At 41.9% G+C, this 22098-nt stretch overlaps 1 protein-coding gene across 4 annotated transcripts in view; it reads right to left on the reverse strand.

Moving 5' to 3' along the window:
- The window catches only part of med14 (mediator complex subunit 14), a 75470-nt gene that overhangs the window by 49668 nt on the left and 3704 nt on the right, over positions 1–22098 (reverse strand). For all 4 annotated transcript variants that reach the window (XM_084310916.1, XM_084310914.1, XM_084310915.1 and 1 more), the window contains exons 4-15: positions 21532–21705; positions 16625–16754; positions 16348–16476; positions 15749–15856; positions 14558–14690; positions 12932–13082; positions 12711–12822; positions 12468–12593; positions 8545–8623; positions 7711–7870; positions 7208–7402; positions 3587–3721 (exon numbers count right to left, since the gene is read on the reverse strand). In XM_084310916.1, coding sequence (XP_084167042.1) covers positions 3587–3721; positions 7208–7402; positions 7711–7870; positions 8545–8623; positions 12468–12593; positions 12711–12822; positions 12932–13082; positions 14558–14690; positions 15749–15856; positions 16348–16476; positions 16625–16754; positions 21532–21705 — 1632 coding nt within the window. The remainder of the gene's footprint in view (positions 1–3586; positions 3722–7207; positions 7403–7710; positions 7871–8544; positions 8624–12467; positions 12594–12710; positions 12823–12931; positions 13083–14557; positions 14691–15748; positions 15857–16347; positions 16477–16624; positions 16755–21531; positions 21706–22098) is intronic.

Genomic DNA, 22098 nt, shown 5'->3' on the forward strand with positions numbered 1-22098 from the left:
CTACCTATCATGCTAGTATGTCTATACTACTATTATTATACTACTACCTATCATACTAGTATGTCTATACTACTATTATTATACTACTACCTATCATGCTAGTATGTCTATACTATTATTATACTACTACCTATCATGCTAGTATGTCTATACTACTATTATTATACTACTACTACCTATCATGCTAGTATGTCTATACTACTATTATTATACTACTACCTATCATGCTAGTATGTCTATACTATTATTATACTACTACCTATCATGCTAGTATGTCTATACTACTATTATTATACTACTACCTATCATGCTAGTATGTCTATACTACTATTATTATACTACTACCTATCATGCTAGTATGTCTATACTACTATTATTATACTACTACCTATCATGCTAGTATGTCTATACTACTATTATTCTACTACTACCTATCATGCTAGTATGTCTACACTACTATTATTATACTACTACCTATCATGCTAGTATGTCTATACTATTATTATACTACTACCTATCATGCTAGTATGTATCTTTTTTTTTATCCACTTTTTCTCCCATTTTCTATATTTTCTCCCATCCCAATTTCGTATCATCCAATTCAACCCTCCCCTGTCACGAACGCTGTTTCTTGCCTCCCACAAGCCGGCTGCAATGTGGACTAAGTCATACATAGCACAAGTCCCCTCCGGTACTTGAGGTAACAGCAGTCGCATCTTTTCACCTGCGCAGCTCGATCTCTCAGTGGCGAGGAGTAACGCGTGGGAGGCTCACGCTGCCCCCGACACTTCCTGATTCTACTGCGCAGGCGCACCAACCGACCTGTAGGAGTCGCTGTCCACAACGCCCGATCCCCACCCATCAGTTTCCCACCCCCTAATACGGCCAATGTGTATTAGTATGAACGACCAGCTAAACTGAAAGCAATGTGGAGCGCTGGGCTCGAACAGGCAAGCCCAGCGTCTCCGCATTCGTGGCGAGCGCCTTGCCCACTACGCCACGTAGCCGCCATCATGCTAGTATGTCTATACTACTATTATTATACTACTACCTATCATGCTAGTATGTCTATACTACTATTATTATACTACTACCTATCATGCTAGTATGTCTATACTATTATTATTATTATACTACTACCTATCATGCTAGTATGTCTATACTATTATTATACTACTACCTATCATGCTAGTATGTCTACACTACTATTATTATACTACTACCCATCATGCTAGTATGTCTATACTATTATTATACTACTACCTATCATGCTAGTATGTCTATACTACTATTATTATACTACTACCTATCATGCTAGTATGTCTATACTACTATTATTATACTACTACCTATCATGCTAGTATGTCTATACTATTATTATACTACTACCTATCGTGCTAGTATGTCTATACTACTATTATTATACTACTACCTATCATGCTAGTATGTCTATACTATTATTATACTACTACCTATCATGCTAGTATGTCTATACTACTATTCTTATACTACTACCTATCATGCTAGTATGTCTATACTACTATTCTTATACTACCTATCATGCTAGTATGTCTATACTACTATTATTATACTACTACCTATCATGCTAGTATGTCTATACTACTATTATTATACTACTACCTATCATGCTAGTATGTCTATACTACTATTATTATACTACTACCTATCATGCTAGTATGTCTATACTATTATTATACTACCTATCATGCTAGTATGTCTATACTATTATTATACTACTACCTATCGTGCTAGTATGTCTATACTACTATTATTATACGACTACCTATCATGCTAGTATGTCTATACTATTATTCTTATACTACCTATCATGCTAGTATGTCTATACTACTATTATTATACTACTACCTATCATGCTAGTATGTCTATACTACTATTCTTATACTACCTATCATGCTAGTATGTCTATACTACTATTATTATACTACTACCTATCATGCTAGTATGTCTATACTACTATTCTTATACTACCTATCATGCTAGTATGTCTATACTACTATTATTATACTACTACCTATCATGCTAGTATGTCTATACTACTATTATTATACTACTACCTATCATGCTAGTATGTCTATACTACTATTATTATACTACTACCCATCGTGCTAGTATGTCTATACTACTATTATTATACGACTACCTATCATGCTAGTATGTCTATACTACTATTCTTATACTACCTATCATGCTAGTATGTCTATACTACTATTATTATACTACTACCTATCATGCTAGTATGTCTATACTACTATTATTATACTACTACCTATCATGCTAGTATGTCTATACTACTATTATTATACTACTACCTATCATGCTAGTATGTCTATACTATTATTATACTACCTATCATGCTAGTATGTCTATACTATTATTATACTACTACCTATCGTGCTAGTATGTCTATACTACTATTATTATACGACTACCTATCATGCTAGTATGTCTATACTATTATTCTTATACTACCTATCATGCTAGTATGTCTATACTACTATTATTATACTACTACCTATCATGCTAGTATGTCTATACTACTATTCTTATACTACCTATCATGCTAGTATGTCTATACTACTATTATTATACTACTACCTATCATGCTAGTATGTCTATACTACTATTCTTATACTACCTATCATGCTAGTATGTCTATACTACTATTATTATACTACTACCTATCATGCTAGTATGTCTATACTACTATTATTATACTACTACCCATCGTGCTAGTATGTCTATACTACTATTATTATACGACTACCTATCATGCTAGTATGTCTATACTATTATTCTTATACTACCTATCATGCTAGTATGTCTATACTACTATTATTATACTACTACCTATCATGCTAGTATGTCTATACTACTATTATTATACTACTACCTATCATGCTAGTATGTCTATACTATTATTATACTACCTATCATGCTAGTATGTCTATACTATTATTATACTACTACCTATCGTGCTAGTATGTCTATACTACTATTATTATACGACTACCTATCATGCTAGTATGTCTATACTATTATTCTTATACTACCTATCATGCTAGTATGTCTATACTACTATTATTATACTACTACCTATCATGCTAGTATGTCTATACTACTATTCTTATACTACCTATCATGCTAGTATGTCTATACTACTATTATTATACTACTACCTATCATGCTAGTATGTCTATACTACTATTCTTATACTACCTATCATGCTAGTATGTCTATACTACTATTATTATACTACTACCTATCATGCTAGTATGTCTATACTACTATTCTTATACTACCTATCATGCTAGTATGTCTATACTACTATGCACTATATTACTATGCAATAGTGTAACACACTATTCTACGAACAACGCCACTGACCCTTAGCTGCCAGAGATGTACCACTCCTGCTGACTTGTTGTTCACAATCTCTAGGTCGGCTATTTAAATGTAGAACCAATTGACGTAAGAGGAAGAGGAAGAGAAGACAGGGATGAGAGGAAGAGGAGGGTGTGGTGAAGCCAGAAAAAGGAGCGCTTACCTCTGTTCGGAGGCCGATGAAGGGCATGTTAGTGTCGCACATGGCCACCAGGTGAGCCAGCTCCTTGTTGAAGGCACACATCTCCCCCGAGCGCTTGGGCTTCTTGGGTTCCAGGGCCCCTGGGTCTCCAGAGAGCTGCGGCACAACAGACACACAACAGACACACCTCAGCGCCACTGGAAACCCAAACTCTGGAACGAGTTGCCTCCCCACATTAGGCTGGCCCCAACGCTCCCAATGCTTCCCAATCCCATCTAAAAACACATCTGTTCTCCCTAGCCTTTAAAAAAATGTACAGTATGCTGCCGTAACCGGTTTGTAGTTCTGTGTGCATTGTATTGTGATTAGTCTGTGTTTTTTACTGTACTGATTGCTTGTGAAGCACTTTAGTCAACTTTGTTGTTTTTAAACGTGCTATATAAATAAAGTTGGATTGATTTGGATGTGTATACCATTTCATCACTATTACTACTGTCTGATTGAATCCTGCCACTCGCTACTGTTCACTACCACTACTACTGGTATCACTATTATCATTACTACTTTGCACTTTGTTCTATTATTATTACTATCCTACCTGTACCTCCCCCCCATGCTGCTATGATACTTGAATTTCCCCAAGGGGAAACTATGGGTCTTATCCTATCCTTTAGGGCAGGGGTCAGCAACCTTTTTGACATGGAGTGCCTGGTTGAAATATAGTTGTAACTAGTGTGCCTCAACAATATTCCATGCATCGTAATTTTTTTTTCTAATAATCAGGTATTTTTAATGATAATTTTTACATTATTACATCATTATTGTTATTATTATTAACAATATTATTATGATGGTTGTATCAACCCTAAATCTGAGTTGGGGGGGGGGGTGAATGCAATGCAGACAAACAGCTGCATACAGTGCGACCATTTCACTCACATTTGCCCATTCATTTGTGGACACATCACACACCATCGGTGTGTGTACTGTACGTGTGCTGTCATAGCTCCACCTACAGGCCTAATGGAGAACACCAGGAGAACCAGTTTTCAATCCATAATAAGTTAACAGAAAAATAAGTACACAACCACATTATTTCAACCTAATAAAACTATGTTTATTGTAATTGTTTTAAGAACACAAATACTCACATTTTGAGTCAAAAAAATTGCTTTTAACATGTGCAATGTTCAATGAAATAATAGAAAAATTAATAATAAAATGTCACAATGGTGACCTTAATAATGTTTTTGTTATAAGGCTCTGCAAATGTTACTGAATGATGTAGCAATGTATTTCCAGCTAAATTGAAATAAACAAATAAAGGGTCTCAATTAAATATGTGTAGTGTCACATGACACAGCACACAGATCAGAACACAGATCAGCACACAGGACACCTCAGAAGAACACAGCTTCATCTAACGAGGCGTCGCAAGGTTTAACTGAGGCTAACATGATGGCACACACAAAGCACACCCTCCTCCTCCTCCTCCTCCTCCTCCAATCTCTCCACCAGATCTCTCTCTCTCTCTCAGCTATAGAGAGAGAGAGAGAGAGAGAGAGAGAGAGAGAGAGAGAGAGACATGACGCAAGGTTCAGCACCACACACAGTGGACAGCTCCCCTAGCCCTACACATACGCATGCATAATAATAATATATGCGCGATTGTGCGTATGCTCTATTATGCGTAGAGCCCTGCATATGCACGTTCAAGTTAACAAGCAAACCGATGTAAAGGAAAATAAACAGCAGCCTACCTGTCGCGACAGTGAGATCCCTGGCCCTGTTTTGCCTGGCTGAGCTCCGTTATTTGGGGGGTGTAATTAGTCACTTTAAGCTGGCTGCTGGACACATGCTTCGGAGTGGTCGGTTGTCAATCGACTCCGGGATGTTTTCTGACATTTCATTGATGCGTCGCTCGACACTTCGAGCTGACACTGGGATATCTTTTATCCTTGCTTTTATTTTCTCTTTATTTGGCAAGCCTTCAAACAAAACATCTGAGGTACAGATAAAAGCCTCCTTAATATACTCGCCATCCGTGAATGGCTTTCCACGTTTTGCAATGCAATGAGCAATGCGAAAGCTTGCTTCAGTTGCGTGGTTTTGAGCACGCGTGAACACTTTGAGGGTGCTGGCTTGCTTCCCATACCTGGCGACGGCACGTTTAATAGATTCTGCCTTATCCGCCTGATCCTTGAAACTTGTTTTATGCTTAGTCTCGAAATGGCGTTTCACAGATGACGTTTGGCAAACTACATTTTCCAAACAGAAAGAACACATAGCACGGTCCTTCTGAAGGTCCACAAACCCGTAATCGTCTGTCCACGAGGGCTGGAATGTCCGAATTTGCTTTGATTTCTTAGCGGGGGTTGCCATCATGACACTGCACAGAATGCAACCTCACTGTGTGTTACCTGGCGCGACTGCTGCGGGAGGCCGGCGGGAGGCCGGCTACAGCGGAGCACATGGGAACAGCTGATTGCTGTCATAATATAGGGGTGTGCAGAACAGTCGACTTACAAAAAAGAACCTGTGGGAGGATTTCAACAAGAGATATGCGACAACAGTGCAAAACATGTCACTATAATATTTCAAAGCGAAGTAAAAAAAAAAAAAAAAAAAAAAAAAAAAAAAAAAATTATTTTTATGCTGCCCCCCCCGCGTGCCTATGGAAATGGTCCCGCGTGCCTAAGCAGGCACGCGTGCCTAGGGTTGCCGACCCCTGCTTTAGGGTCTTACGTACATAAGAGTAAGCATCTAAAAAGTATTAGGAATGAGTTAAAATCCAAATCCGAAGTATTGTTCTTAACTGATATTGGGTTTGTATTGAGTTTTGATGACAAATTCCGCTAATGTTAACATTTCATATATGTGAATTAGGGCTGACCTTCTCAAATAGTGTGTCAAGGACCCCAGATTGATCATTAAACGCCTGTTTGATAAGACTGTGTCTCAGGGACTGCCATCTCAAAGGTTCTGGTTGTTATGTGATTAGGTACAGAATTCTACAGCTGTCTACACTGTAGTTGGGGAGATAGCGGTGGAGAAACGTACAATCAGAATATAGTCATATATTCTCTCATTGGGCTCGACTTCTAGTGAAGGAAATGGTGAAATGTAACTATTACATTCTTCTGGGGACCCCTTCAAAGGGCCCGGGGCTCCCCAGACCCCACGTGACAGCCACTGCACCAAATCAATAACAAGTCTAAATTCCAGCCTCGATAGTTTGCAGTTCACTTCGCGAACAGACACCGTGTTCATGTTTATCACAAGAGCTTCTAGTTATTATACACCGCTATATAACATATCAAAATAAAATATAGCTGGCGTGCTTTTTAAACCGTGTAAGGGAAGTACAAAAGCACTACTTTTGTATTGATTGTATTGTATTGTATTGACTATTGATTTATTGCACTAAACGAATAACAAGTCTAAATTACAGCCTCGATAGTTTCCAGTTCACTTCACAAACAGACATGGTGTTCATGTTTATCACAAGAGATTCTAGTTTTCATACAGCGTTATATAACATATCAAAATCAAATCAAATATAGCTGGCATGCTTTTTAAACTACTAGCACGGCGGGTGACATTGTCACACTGTCCCACTGTTTCCATTTCAAATCCGCTCACCTTCCTCTTGGTTCCAAGCCGGGGCCCTCTTCCCGCCGCCGCATCCTGGACGAGCTGCTCCAGGTTGGGCTTGAAGTGCTGCAAGAGCTGGGCACACGGCGGGCCCTCCTCGCCCTCCAGCTGGGACACGGACAGGAAGGAGTACTTGTACTGGAGCGCTGTGGGGCAGCCCGACACGTCCAGCATCTCTACCACCTAGAGAGAGAGGGGGGGGGGGGGAGAGGGGGGAGAGAGAGAGAGATGGGAGAGGAGAGAGGACAAGAGATGAAGAGGGAAGGATGTAGTGGCGAGTGGGATGTGATAAATATCTCACTAGGAAAGTGTATATATACAATGGTGCATTTTCTTGTAACTTGTTACTTGACATTTTAATTTGCCCTGCTAGGCAGAATATAAGACCTTTTTTCTTTACGGTCCCAGAGGGGGAATTGAGTCATTGTGGACGACAACATCAGCAGACAACACACACAGCCAGAGGACCAGGAACACGGGCAGGAACTCACAATGTAGTACTGCGGTAGCCGCGTGAGCTTGATGAAGAGCTTGTGTTTTGACAGGCTTCCTGCCGGGTGTGTGGCTGCGTTGGAGAGGTGGAGGATGTCTGTGCAAACAGTGGGGAGGTGCTTCACTGACTGTCGACATCGCTGCTCCCCCAACCAGAACCTGGAGACAGGACAGAGACAGAGTGAGACACAACCAGAACCTGGAGACAGGACAGAGACAGAGTGAGACACAACCAGAACCTGGAGACAGGACAGAGTGAGACACAACCAGAACCTGGAGACAGAGTCAAACACAACCAGAACCTGGAGACAGGACAGAGACAGAGTGAGACACAACCAGAACCTGGACAGAGGACAGAGTGAGACACAACCAGAACCTGGAGACAGAGTCAAACACAACCAGAACCTAGAGACAGGACAGAGACAGAGTGAGACACAACCAGAACCTGGAGACAAGACAAGACAGGGTCAAACACACGTTTGAACTAGGGATGTCGGATATTATCGGCCTACCGATATTTTCGGCCGATATCGGCATTAAAATGTGATATCGGAAAATATCGGTATCAGTTTTCAAAAACTGATATTATCGACCGATATCGGCATTAAAATGTGATATCGGTTGATATTGGTATCGGAAATTAAGAGTTGGACAATATCGGTATCGGTAAAAAAGCCAATATCGAGCATCCCTAGTTTGAACGATACAAAACTCGTCTCCTACTGTCGGGCGGGACCATCTCCACATATCTCTACTTACTGACAAGCTATCTCAGTTCACAGGTCACATTTAAAGAACATCATATCTACAGTGTCAGAACAAGGGGGACTTACTTCAGCTGCTGAAGCCAGGTTATGATGCGCTTCATGTCATCATTGATGGTCTTCTCTATATCGTCCAGCATCGGCTGATCTGAGGAGGGAGGAAAGCAGAGTGTTTGGTTGTGAAGGTCAGCAGATATTCCCAGAGATACATCATAAATGCATCTAGTAGTGTTTCTTAAACCCTTTCAGCTCCGGGCCAAATAAGACATGTAGTTTGATGTATTGGGTAGCGCCACTGATGTCCTGAATTATATCCATTCCGATTCATAACGTCCCGATTCGATCCGTTCGGTAAGGGATATTTCCGTTACAATACCAATTTTGCTTGGATATGAAAGAGATTCTCAAAGAACTAATGATGTAAATTGTACAAGGAACCCTCTAAAATATTCATGTTTTCATTATAAAATGAATGTTTACAGTGGCGGCTGGGTGGCGCAGCGGACATTGCGCTCGTCACCAACGCACAAGACACCGGTATCGAATCCGGCTGTCGCCGTTGCCTCTGGCTTGGGCCGGCCGTCATACTAACTCAATTGGCAGAGTTAGCGGGTGGGAAGTCGTTGTAAACAGCGACTCCTACAGGTCGGTTGGGGCGCCTGCACAGCAGAGACAGGAAAATGGCGGGGGCAGTGTGAGCCTCCTACACGTTACTCCTCGCCAAATGAGAGTCCGCACTGGCAGGTGAAAAGATGGGACTGGCTGCCTACTAGGGCTGTCCCCGACTAAGGATTTGGATGGTCGACTAGGATTGGCCAAAATTTGCCGTTAGTCGACTATTGGTCGACAAAAAAAAAAAAAAAAAAAAATTATAAAATGTTTACATTTTTTTAATTTATTTTTGATTTTTTTTAAATGTTTTATTTGACTAAGAGGTTGGCCAGTCGACTACGGCTCCTTTCGACCGATTATTCGACTAATTAATAATTAATCGATTAATAGGGGTCAGCCCTACTGCCTACACATGTATCGGAGGGGACATGCGATGGGCTTCTAGTTCTATCCTCCCTACAACCGGCCAGTGGGTGGCACATGCGAGCAACGTTCAAGACAGGGGAGGGGAGAATTGGCACGGCTAAATTGGGATGGGAGAAAAATAGAAAAGGGAGAAAAAAGTGGATTAAAAAAATTCACTTTTTATTTAACATTATATATATATATATATATATATTTTTTTTTTTTTTTTTTTTTCAAGATCGATCTATGAATTTTATGAATCAATGTCGGATTATTAAAATTAAAATAGATAAAAATCGGGAAATCTATTTATTTTAATCCAGTCCTACTAAAAACCCAAGCTCATGAAAACAAACTAAAACTCTTTGTCATGTGCTTACCAAGAGACATACCCATGACCCAAGGTTTAACAAAAACAAAAAATACTGTTATAGGGCTGGGAGGAAGACAAAATATTAACACATGGTCCGCCATGCATTGTACCCATCCTTGGGCACAGTCTGCCAGTGCTGTAACCCTATGGAGATGTTTACCTTCTTTGCAGGGCTATAACTTTTTAAATATTATAGCTATATCGACATTACTATGGCCCATTCAACATCGGGTATCTATCGTTCCGGATGTGGGAACGTTATATTTTTTCATTCATAGAGTCAAGAGTCAGAGTCAAGAGTTTTATTTGTCACGGCATACAAGTATACAATGAAATGCGGGTGGTCTTGCCCGCAACGATGTGCAATACAGTAGTACAACATATAATAGTATCCAATAAAACAACATTGTGCAATAAACAGATAACATACGGTAGTAGGGCATATCGGTATTTGTACATAAGTTATTTACAGAGCATGGAGGACATGCTAGGTCCTTTGGTAGTGCAATACACTGTTACTGTTGCTATACTATTTTTAAAGTGACCTTTCCTTTGTGGCCATAAGTGTGGGCGTGTGCAGCATGAGTGTGTGCTTGCTCATGTTAAAGTGGCTGCTAGTGTGCTTGTGTGTGGAGAGTTCAGTGTTCTGTGGCACTCAGTGTTCAGTGTTCAAGGCTCTGATGGCCTGGGGGAAGAAGCTGAGCCGAAGCCTCTCTGTCCTAGTAGCTGGGGTTCGCAGGCGTCTGCCTGACATCAGCAGCTGGAACAGGCTGTTGTTGGGGTGGTGAGGGTCTTTCATTATTCTGCAGGCTCTGGATTTGCACCTCTTGTTGTATAGAACCTGCAGGGGAGGTAGTGCAATACCCGTGGTACGCTCGGCTGAGCGTACCACTCTCTGTAGGGCCTTCTTGTCCTGTGCCGTGCCGTTTCCATACCAGGCAGTGATGTTTCCAGTCAAGATGCTCTCTACAGCTCCGGAGTAGAAGGACTGGAGTATCTTCCCAGATACTCTGAACTTCCTTAACTGTCTCAGGTGGTAGAGGCGCTGCTTCGCCTTTTTTACGACTGAGTCTATGTGTGTTGACCATGTCAGATCCTCTGAGATGTGGACCCCCAGGTACTTAAAGCTGCTCACCCTGTCCACGGTAGCCCCGTTTATCCTCAGTGGTGTGTGTGTCTCCTGCTGTCCTCTCCTATAATCCACGATCAGCTCCTTGGTTTTACCAATGTTCAGGATTAGGCTGTTGTCCTGGCACCAGCGTTCCAGTACCTCAACCTCCTCCCGGTAGGCCTTCTCGTCGTTGTGAATATAAGTATGTTTTTAAGGTTTTCTGCAGTAATTCCTAAAACGTAAATTATAGGCCCTGACGCATATGATAGATTATCGATTGGCGTTTCTTTCCTATACACACTATATTAAAAAATTCAAATGTATATGATCGGTATACATTATGCTTCATCATGCGTGAAGGAAAGGGGGGGGGGGGGGGTCGTTTATAATTATTTAATAAAATTTACTATGGGTTGATACGTTGATCAGATGGATTGCCGTGAAATGAATAAACAATTGGGCTGAAAATAACGTTAGTTTCCTCTTAGTCCTTAGTCGATCTGCTAGATCCATTTCCAGTTTGTATGACGCAATAAACGCCGAAATCATATTGATTATTGCGTTTCGAAAGCGATCCCAATGCACTCGAGTGTGTATCTAGACCCACGTTACAAGATATTACTGCCGGAGGAATTTCCTCGATGCACCGAGCTCGTCCGACATCCGCCAGGCGGCGGTATTGAGGCGTTGCAATATCAGACAGGGTCCAGCTGCAGCAGCGGAGGGAGGCTGGATGAATTATGAATACCATGGCGAAAAAAATTTATATTGATCCCAAAAACGAGTTAACTCGTTTCTGGCGCACAACGCATGGCGGGCAATAACGAGTATACTCGTTTTTGGCGTCCAATGGTAATGGTATGAATTTTTACTATATCGTCATCAACAATATATTATACAAAATTGTATATATATGTACACAAGACATTTATTTTTCAAGTTAATCTAAAGAAATTTCCTTGCAGCAGTAGTATAATGATTTCGGTATAAGAAATGTGATTAAAATAGCCCCTTTTGAATGACAAAGCCCAGTGACAAAAGGACAACAAAAAGAAGTCAAATAATACTGTAATAAAAAAATATTTAAATAAAAAGTGAATATCGTTACGTCAAAAATAAGAAAAGACATTGTGATCTCATATTCTGACCATATCCATATTTCAGTGGATACCGTGATACTGTGAATAATGTATACTCAGTAGATAGTAAATTATAACACTACCTTATGCATACTGCACCTTATGTGACACTGTGAATAATGTGAATATTTCTTCAGCTAGTCAGATAGTAAATTATAGACCATATTGACCAAATTGTTTACACTGCCTGTGTTGTTTTTACTACCTGTACACTGTGTTGTTGTTTTACTACCTGTACCCCCCCCCCCTCCCCCCCATGCTGCTATGATGCCTGAATTTCCCCAAGGGGATCAATAAAGGAATATCTTATCTTATCTTATCACTCAGCCCTCAGATGTTTGTTCCTCCTTACCTATTCCATACAGCATAGGCTGGAACATGCCCGAGTGCAGATCTACAAAGATGTGTAGACACTCTGAGCGACCACAGGGCTCCAGTATAGGAATAACCAGTGTGGGAAGAGCAGTCTCAATGAAAGCTGAAACACACACACACACACACATAGCTGCATCAACTCAAATACCTCTTTTTCTGTGTATCATATGCCTGAGAATGTGTCCAAAAACCTTCCTAGGAAGTAGAAGAAACAGCTTACAGCTATCGTTGGGATTACTGGCCTTTAAAATGGCCTTTAGTTCCTGGAGCTTTTGATGGGAGCGGGCGTGCACGCTGTCAATCAAAAGCTTCTCCACTGACAGGTGGTCAATCTGCAAGATGGGGGCGGGATCAGCAGGAAGACGTTTAGTCAGAAGATACTTTTTCGGCAGGGTTACACATATAACGTGGCAAAAAGCATAAACCTAGAACGTGTTTAACCTTCATAGCTCTCTCCATTAGTTTAGAGTCACAGGCGGGGAGAGGAGGCTCATGGGAGATCTGCAGCGGCTTGGAGCCGTCCGTTTCGTCGATCTTGACGGTGACTTTGTGCACCGATGCTGTGCCAGTTCTCCTCCCCAAGACCTGTTGGCTGGAGGTAGAAACATGGAGGATAAGAGGGATTTGATTACAGCCAACCAGTGTAATTATTAACTAGCAACTCTCATATTTGCAAGAGACAAATATGTATTGTGTACATGTATGCATACTGTGTGTGTGTGTGCAGGGGAGGAAACTAACTTTTTGGCTTACCAGCCAACTGGCGAGTATCTGATTTTTTTTACCAGCCAAACAGATTTTTTACCAGACAAAAAAAATCGCTAATTGTGATAATTACTTCTTTGTATGTCAAGCCGTGTCAATGTTGTGTATGCATCTGGGTAGGCACACTGTGCCTTTAAGACAGCACGGTGGTCTTACGACAGTGCTGTGAAGTACCGTCAAGTGTTGTGGTAACGTCAGTTGGGTTGGTGTGCTGTTGTGCACAGTGCACTGGTTGAGCTAGCCCCTTTCGTGACTGCGATGTGCAAGCCAGGGGCTTTTGAGCAAGAAATAAAATGTCTAACCTTACGTCGTAGTCCGGTGCTTTTTTGGAAACATTATAGTCATAACAGATACACCTAGCTGGCTGCTTTGAGCACACGGGGCTAACGTTAGCTAGCAAGCAGCTATAGCTAAAACGCTAACTAGAAGCTAACCACTGTATACAGTTCCAGTAGACTAACATTACACCTCTGTGATTTAAATGTGTCCTTAGTAACTTATACTCAAGGGTTGTACTAGGGTTGGATGCAGTTCCCCGTTGGTCAGTCTGTCTGTTTTCCATCTTCTGCTGTGTTTAACGTTATCTGTTTGCGAGTGCTCCTGATGGCTAGCCTAGTACCGCGGGACTTTTATTATTATATGTCCGCGGGTTGGCCAGTACTGCGCAAACGTTTATTAAACATTATATGTCCGCGGGTGGTCTTGTGCAGTGCTCTCGTGGCACTGTCAACTAAAGCGAACACTCAGAAGACGCGCACCGTTTGCCAGTGCAGTGATTGCAGAATGTTTTATTTTTTTGTATACTCGCCAGCAGGGGAGGAAACTAACTTTTTGGCTTACCAGCCAACTGGCGGGTATCTGATTTTTTTTACCAGCCAAACGTAAAAAATACCAGCATTTGGCCAGTAAAGTGGCCTAATTTCCTCCCCTGTGTGTGTGAATGGTAAATGGACTGCATTTATATAGCAGCTTTTATCCAAAGCGTTTTACAATTTATGCCTCACATTCACCCACTCATTGCGAGGTGCCAACCTGCTCGTCGGGAGCAGTTAGGGGTTAAGTGTCTTGCTCAAGGACACTTCGACACGCTGCACGGAAGGAGGAGCGGGATTCGAACCGGGAACCTTCCGATTACCAGACAACCGCTCTACCTCTTGAGCCACTGTCGCCCCCCAGTGTATGCATGTGTATGGGTGTGTGTGTGTGTGTGTGTGTGTGTGTGTGTGTGTGTGTGTGTGTGTGTGTGTGTGTGTGTGTGTGTGTGTGCGTGCGTGTGTGTGTGCATGCTGGCTCGTGTCTTACTTCCAGACAGCCAGTGTGAGGAACTTGGCCGGCAGGTATCTCTCCACCTGGACCAGGTCTCCCCAGCGCTCTCTGACCAGCATGAGGGTCTGGGAGTGAAGCACCTCTAGCTGCAGGGACAGACAGAAGGAGTCTGGGAGCCACGGGGTTAAGGACGATCAACCAAGACCAGGACACTGGAGCTATGGGATCCGTCCATATCTCACCATTAATATTCCACACACACACACACACAAATATCCCCCAAACACATACATCCGGTTTGTAAAACTAGAGGCATCAAAAGGGCTATTTGTGCTGAACACAGGACACCCATTGAGAGGATGCGCTGCACTACAGACTGGGAGGCAGAGCAGGGATGCTCTGATTAGCATTGTGATTAGCATGGCCGCGCTCCGCTGCATGCTTGATGAAGGCCTTTGATGTTAGCATGAATGCTAACAAGTTGCTGTCGTTTTTCCCATGTGCCAAGAGACCTTTACGACAGTTTCTGACTTGTGATATAGGCCTCCATCTGCCTGCCTGATGAAAACAGATCCTCCATTTCCCATAGATATCGAGTAGGACAGCACGACAAACGGTACGATTACCACCGAGACAGTGCGACAATATAAATGCTATCTGGTGATTTTCTGAGGCAGACATGTTGGTAGCGGTTCAGTCAATACAGCGGCGGTAATTCCCAACTGTAGCTTTCCCCACAAAGCTCGAAAGAAATGGATCGATTTCCCATTAGCGACGGGCGTCGGCTCCCAGACAAAACCTCTGCAGAGAATTTATTACACCTCACATTCTAACCTCGCCGGGCAGCAGGTTAAATCACACTGGCCGCCGTTTAACAAGACGCTGTTGTTTCACTCGGGCAACAAGAGGGGAGACGGGGGCTTTTTCTGCAGCTGCGCGGCTCATTAGGATGCAGCCGGAGTCTGGCCTTGGCCACTGCATGGCCCGTCAATACTGTGCTCCGACTAGATGCTCCAACACAAGCAGAGCTCTGCTGCAGCAGTTCACACACCGGGCTAGGCCCCACGCCAAGAGTCTGCAGAGGAGAGACACACACACACACAGAGTCTGCAAGGCACAGAGACGCGTGCACACACACACACACACACACACACATATGCATACATGCACACACACACACAATCTCTCTCAATCTCTCTCTAACGCACACGCACACAGAAAGGATACGCAAGCAGTTGTACATATCCTGTAGGGGCTTCTCGTCTGCAAACAGGCGTGCCTGGACCAACTCGTGAATGAAGTTCACCTGCATACTGTGGACCAGGGCTCTGCCATCTGTCAGGGGGGAAAGAGGGAGGATGAGGGGGGGGGGGGGGGGGTAGTTGAATAATGAAGAGAGGGATGATGGAAGATGCCCGTGATGAAGTAAATATAAGACAGGTATAAATCTGTAATATAATTAGTGGTAATTGTGCATGTCAAAGCAGGGTATCTGCAGGTTTATTTTAAATGTAAGACTTTTTAAGACCTTTCTAATACCACTTAGAGCAAAATGTAATACAAATTTCACGACCATACTATAATTTTTTTTAAATAAACACAAACTGACACTGCCCCCCCCCCCCAAAAAATAATTGAATACCTGTGTCAATTAAATTGAAGACTTTTTAAAGTCCTAAAAATTGAGAATTATGATTTTAATACTTTTTAATACTGTGTTCCCTCTAAATGTTGGAGCCGTGTGTGCAAGTGTGCGCGTGTGCGCGCGCGCGCGTGTGTGTGTGTGTGTGTGTGTATGCATGTGTGCGTTTGTGTGCATGTCTCACCTCCCGTTTCCTTGTCCTCCACCAGGATCTCCAGCTTCAGTAGCCGCCAGGGAATATCAGGGTCGTCTCCCATTACCGTCAGGGTGGCCTCGAACTCCCCCTCCACACGGAACTTCACACGCCCATTAGCTGCGACAGACCGGAGACGTGTTACAAACCGCACCACGCCGCCGTAATTGAAAATAAACACGAAAATAAATGCTTCGAGTGTCCGGTACTAATGTCAAACACGGCGTGTGGCGCCATTGACACGCAGGTGTGTGCGAGAGCCACTTACCCACGGTGAGGTTGGCCAGCTGAGGGGGCAGGTCTGTCGTGACGAGCCGGTGTCGGAGGATCTGATTGAGCTGGTTCAGAGTGGTTTGCTTCTCCACCTTAGTGATGGGGTCTGGAGGAATGATCTTATCCTGTAGTGGAGATGAACACAAAGGCACGCTTACATGGGAGGATAGCAAACTGGATATTTAACATTTAGTTAACGCTTTTTTTATTTTTATTTTTTTTTTATTATCTTTTTCCTCCTTCTTTTTCCCGTTTTTCTCCCATCCCAATGTTAGTCGTTATGCCAATTCCCAATCCCCTTCCTGGTCGTTGCGCACTCTACCCCCTACCGTCGGTCTGGGAGGGCCGGAGACTATCACATGCTTCCTCCGACACATGTGTACCCAGCCCACCGCTTCTTTTCAGCGCGGACCCTCACTGGGAGAGTGTAACGCATGGAAGGTCACACTACCTCTCCCAGATCCCTCCCTTACTGTGCAGGCGCCCCGACCAAACTGTAGGAGTCGCTGTTTACAACGACCAGGACCCACCCTCGCCGGGTTTCCCACCGGTTAACACTGCCAATTGTGTTAGTATGGATGGTCGGCCACCCCGGAAGCACAACAGCTGGATTCGATCCCACTGTCTCTGTGGTGGTAGACAGACGCTTAGTCTGCTGCACTACCCGGCCGCGCCTTTAGTTAACGCTTTTATCCAAAGTCAAAACAAGTCCGCGGGAACGGTACATCTCTGGCAGCTAAGGGTCAGTGCCGTTGTTTGTCAAATAGTGTCGAACTTGAGTGTTACACTGAGTGCATAGTAGTATAGACATATTAGCATGAGAGGTATATAAGTATAGTAGCATTGTAGTAAGGTACAGTAAGAAGGTTATTGTTTAATTTCAGATATTGATTGAATAAGTGTGTTTGTCGACGGTGGAAAATTGGCCGGGTTTCAGTGGTGGGAAGTTTGTTCCACCATTGTGGAGCGAGGACCGAGAATAGCCTACTTCTCTTTGATGACCCCCCCCCCCGAAGCTCGGATAGTAGAGTGGGTCTGAGGCGGCCAGAAGATGCAGAGCATAGGGGTCTTGAGGGTGTGCAGTTAGAGACCATTGACCGGAGGTAGGAGGGAGCGGTTCCCCTCACTGCACAGTAGACTAAGCCTGTTAAACCAGCCAATAGTTTATTAGGTAAAGACGACTTTGAACTGATGAACAGTAATCCAGAACTATTTTATTGCACTGTAAAATAATTATATTTTATCTATTCTATTCTACTATTTTATTGCACTGCACTATTTTACTCTGTGTCTATTTTATCTTACTCTTTTTATCATTGTCTATTTAAAACTGAATCAAACCATAAACAAGGTGGCCTGTTGGGATGTTAGATCCTAATGTGAAAAACTGTGATTTTATATGTTTGCACTTTATGTGCTCATTTTATGCCTGTCTCTTTTCTGTTGTGAAGCACTTTGAGATGCAGTTTCTGTATGAAAGGTGCTATACAAATAACGTTTATTATTATTATTAGAGCAGTGGTTCTTATCCTGGGGGTCAGGACCCTCAAAGGGGGTCACAACATGATTTTGGGGGGATTGCGAAAAGATGAACAAATACATCATCATGTTTATAATATTTGTTATAGGTGTTTTTATCCAACTAAAATGGAAGGAGTCTCCGTCTGTCCTTCACTTTTCTCAACAGCTGTTCGTCCGATCGATGTCAGACTTGGCAGGTGTATTGCTGAGGACCCATTTGCTGGACAGACTGAGGTGACATCATATTCTAATTTAAAAATAAATAAAGCACTACACAAACACTGCAAATTATAGTAAATAAATAAGAACTAAACTCAAATCGCGCGGATATAGCAATAGTGGAATAGAATGGACACATCTACATTCTGCTCTCAGCACATCCCATTCCTTTCATGTAGGCTATATATTTAATAACATGTATTATAAATCTATAGTTTATTAGCAGCCTCCTCTCCTGACACCACGTTAAACCTGTTATCTCGTCCCAATGTCGCTTTTTTTGGGTGGCCTTGTACCCGTATTGACACTACTAAATAAGATGTCACACTAAGATGTCATGTTCTACAGCAGGGGTGTCAAACTCATTTTCACAGAGGGCCACATCAGCATTATGGTTGCCCTCAAAGGGCCAAAGACCGTATAAATGTTAATGTAATGTAAAATAAATGTAGCTACACATTTACATATTGTTAAACATGTTGTTTCTGTATTTATTACTTATTCAAGTTATACATATTGCATATGCATTTGCATAAATGTAAAAATATATGTTAGCTTATGTTATTTTAACAAATAATTTTAGTTTATCAGAACCCCATATTACTCCATCAATCAATGATCAAACCATTCAAGTAAATAACAAAGAAGAATATCATCAAATACAAGCTATGACATTAAGTTTGTTCAAAACCTTTGTCACAGTCAAGAGGGGCAGAACTAACAACTGTGAGCTGCAAAGAACACGTGGGACAGATGTAGCAGATGTTACAAAAACAAATGGCTGCACACAACCTTGCAGAGGCCATACATCCAACTAATGGAAGATAGTTTAATTAACTTGAATTAACAGATTGCAGAATGGGTACAGTACAGTACAGCTCAATACACACAATTGTTAAGGGGATGCAGACCAGAGAAAGACTTTCGACTTGTTTACATCAGGGTCCCCCATTTTAAATTCGTAATGAAATTGCTATTATGTGTCTGCATGAACACACAACTGTAACTGTACTCAAAAATAACAAAATAAGGGTTGTCTCAGTTCACAACTATATTGGTCAAGTTTTGGGTGGGACTTGTTTGCGTCCCTACAGCTTCTTATTCAATTGAGCGAGATGCTCGGTTATGTCACACAGCCAGTTTGCATCTGACAGTTCAGACAATATTTCTTCAACCCTTTGTTACCTATTCCGCCTGGATCTTTTTTGTATTTTGGGCTGTAAAATTGTCAAAGAATGTCTGAGGAGTAAGTGCTTTTGGCTTTTTTCCTTTGTTACTTCATCAATACCTCAGATGTTCAACAAACATGTATGTGTAAGAATGTGTAATAACTAAGGCTGTCAAAGTTAAAGCTTTATTAACGCATTAACCCACAATTATTTTAACACTGCTATTTTTTAACCCAATATTAATGTAAAAAAAATGTTTTTTTTAAATTTTTTTACCTGAGCTCTTGGGGGGCCACATCAAATGACGTGGCGGGCCGCATTTGGCCCGCGGGCCGTGAGTTTGACACCTATGTTCTACAGTATGACTTACTACTGTAGGGTCTTTATACCTGTATCACTGTACATATTAATATTACAACTGATATGATGAGCACTATTACTCAGTAGTATTTATATATTTTATACCATCACCTGTGCATTGTATGTTACTATTCCACTTTACTGTTACATTTGTACTCTGGTTAAATGCCAAACGTATTTTTGTTGTAATGTACTTGTGCTGTATAATGACAATAAATGTGAATCTAATCTAATCACATTTTTATCAGTCGCAAATTGCTTTCGCGCTACAGTACCTGTTGAATCTGTTTGGTCCTGTGCTGCCCTATAAGGAGCTGGCGGGGCGTTTCATTATGCAAATTCAGGTGTACGAGAGTTTAAGAATGAGTGATGTTCTTCATTTAGGGGATCGCAGCTGAGACCACTTTGGCCATTTACGAACACCTTTTCACGCGTTCAGGAATCCGGACATGATCTATCGTAAGTTTCTTCTTACGAACTTCTTACAAGGTTATTTGCGAGGAAACTTACGAGACTGTTTGAGAATGAGGTCCATTGATGGATCAATGACGGATCAATGTAGCTGCAGCCTTATTTAGCGCATCACGCAAACATAGTGTTGCTGGTCTAGACTGGTCCTCAGCTCCTCTCCAGTTGAGCTGCTGCAGGGTTTAATCCATCGGGTCATCTCTATAGCTCCTTTCTCTCCTTCACGCAAAGTAAAATCTACTCTAAATGAACGTGAAACTTAAGCTACTCTGTACTGCGACCTATGAAATGGATCTGCTGTCCACGCAGACACATTTAGTTTATAATGTTGTCTAACTAAGTATTGATAACACACTTAGTATTTTAAAATTGGATTTATTTTTTTTATTTGATGAACGTGGGCACCGAAATGCGAAAATTAACTAAATGGGTGTAATTTATATAAAAAAATATTTAATTAAACATTTTAATTAAATTAATTGAATAAACATTTTAATTAAATTAATTGAATACAAATTTTAATATTTTTTAATGAAAATAAATACAGCGGTGGGGGCGGCGGGCAAGTAATGTACTTGGTGGATGCCTGAATACTGAGTAACACCAGTATCACCGACTACCGCGGCAAGCCTAGTGGGCAGCCGCACATAGTGCGACGCCCAGAGACCAACTCCAGCTGTAATGCCAGCACCTTGGTCAAGGGCAAGGGCAATGGCTGGAAACCTAGCCATAAACCAAATTACTGTCCGTTGATTTATTTTTTATTTAGAACATAATGTCAACTCTGTGTGTCCAACAAATGGATACTCCTCATTGAAAATGTATTACAAAACAGACTTAGATGGACACACGGTGGATCAATGCAGCTGCATAAAGTTAAAGATCAAAGTAAGCGTTCCATGGATATTGAGCATAATTTTGGTGTAACCGGTAATAACGGTGTTGTCATGAGTTTATAAGTCATGGGAAATTTCACATGACCACGGCAACCCTACTGCCCACTGCTCCTAAATAGTTAGGATGGGTCAAATGCAGAGAACGAATTTCCCCAAGGGGATTCATAAATGTACAACTTAACTTTAAAAATGTAAAGGTTTAGAACCACCTGTACTGGAGGACAATAATAAAAGTTTGAACCACAGACGGAATAAAACAAGTGACTTACTCGTATGCATGTGGGCAGGCGTGGGTAGGACCCGGTGGTGAGCACATCGATGGCGAAGGGGATGGCGAAGCTGGGTAACCGGGCGTGGACCAGAGCATCTCGAGCCAAAGATGCCAGCCTGTCTGCCGTGTCGACAAATAGGAAGGCCTGCTGGTCCAGGAAGCTGGAGATCATCTGTTACCATGGAGACCAAGGGTGGAGAGATTAATATCAGCTGATAATGTGTTATGACGGAGAGAAGCCTATCCCTGTAGTGTTCAGGAAGGTTCCCTGCATGGGGGTCATGTGTGAATGGGAGCAGGGATTGATATTCCCGGGAAAACTGTATATCCAATTTTCCCACCTCAAGACAACATTTCTGGAAATTGTCGGCACGATGCTGTTGAACAGGCATGTAAAGCGAGCGAACCAATCACAAGACAAGAGATGTTTTGACAGCTGGATATGTGACCAGTAAACATACTTGGATAACTTTCATACCAGTACTTTTAAACAAATGTGTTTCTTTGAGAGGAAAAAAAGCATATAGCTATCCATAATTAAGTGAGGCATGTAGCGTTTTGCAGC

This window comes from Notolepis coatsorum (genome assembly GCF_963971535.1).
Source record: "Notolepis coatsorum genome assembly, chromosome: 3".
NCBI lineage: Eukaryota > Metazoa > Chordata > Actinopteri > Aulopiformes > Paralepididae > Notolepis > Notolepis coatsorum.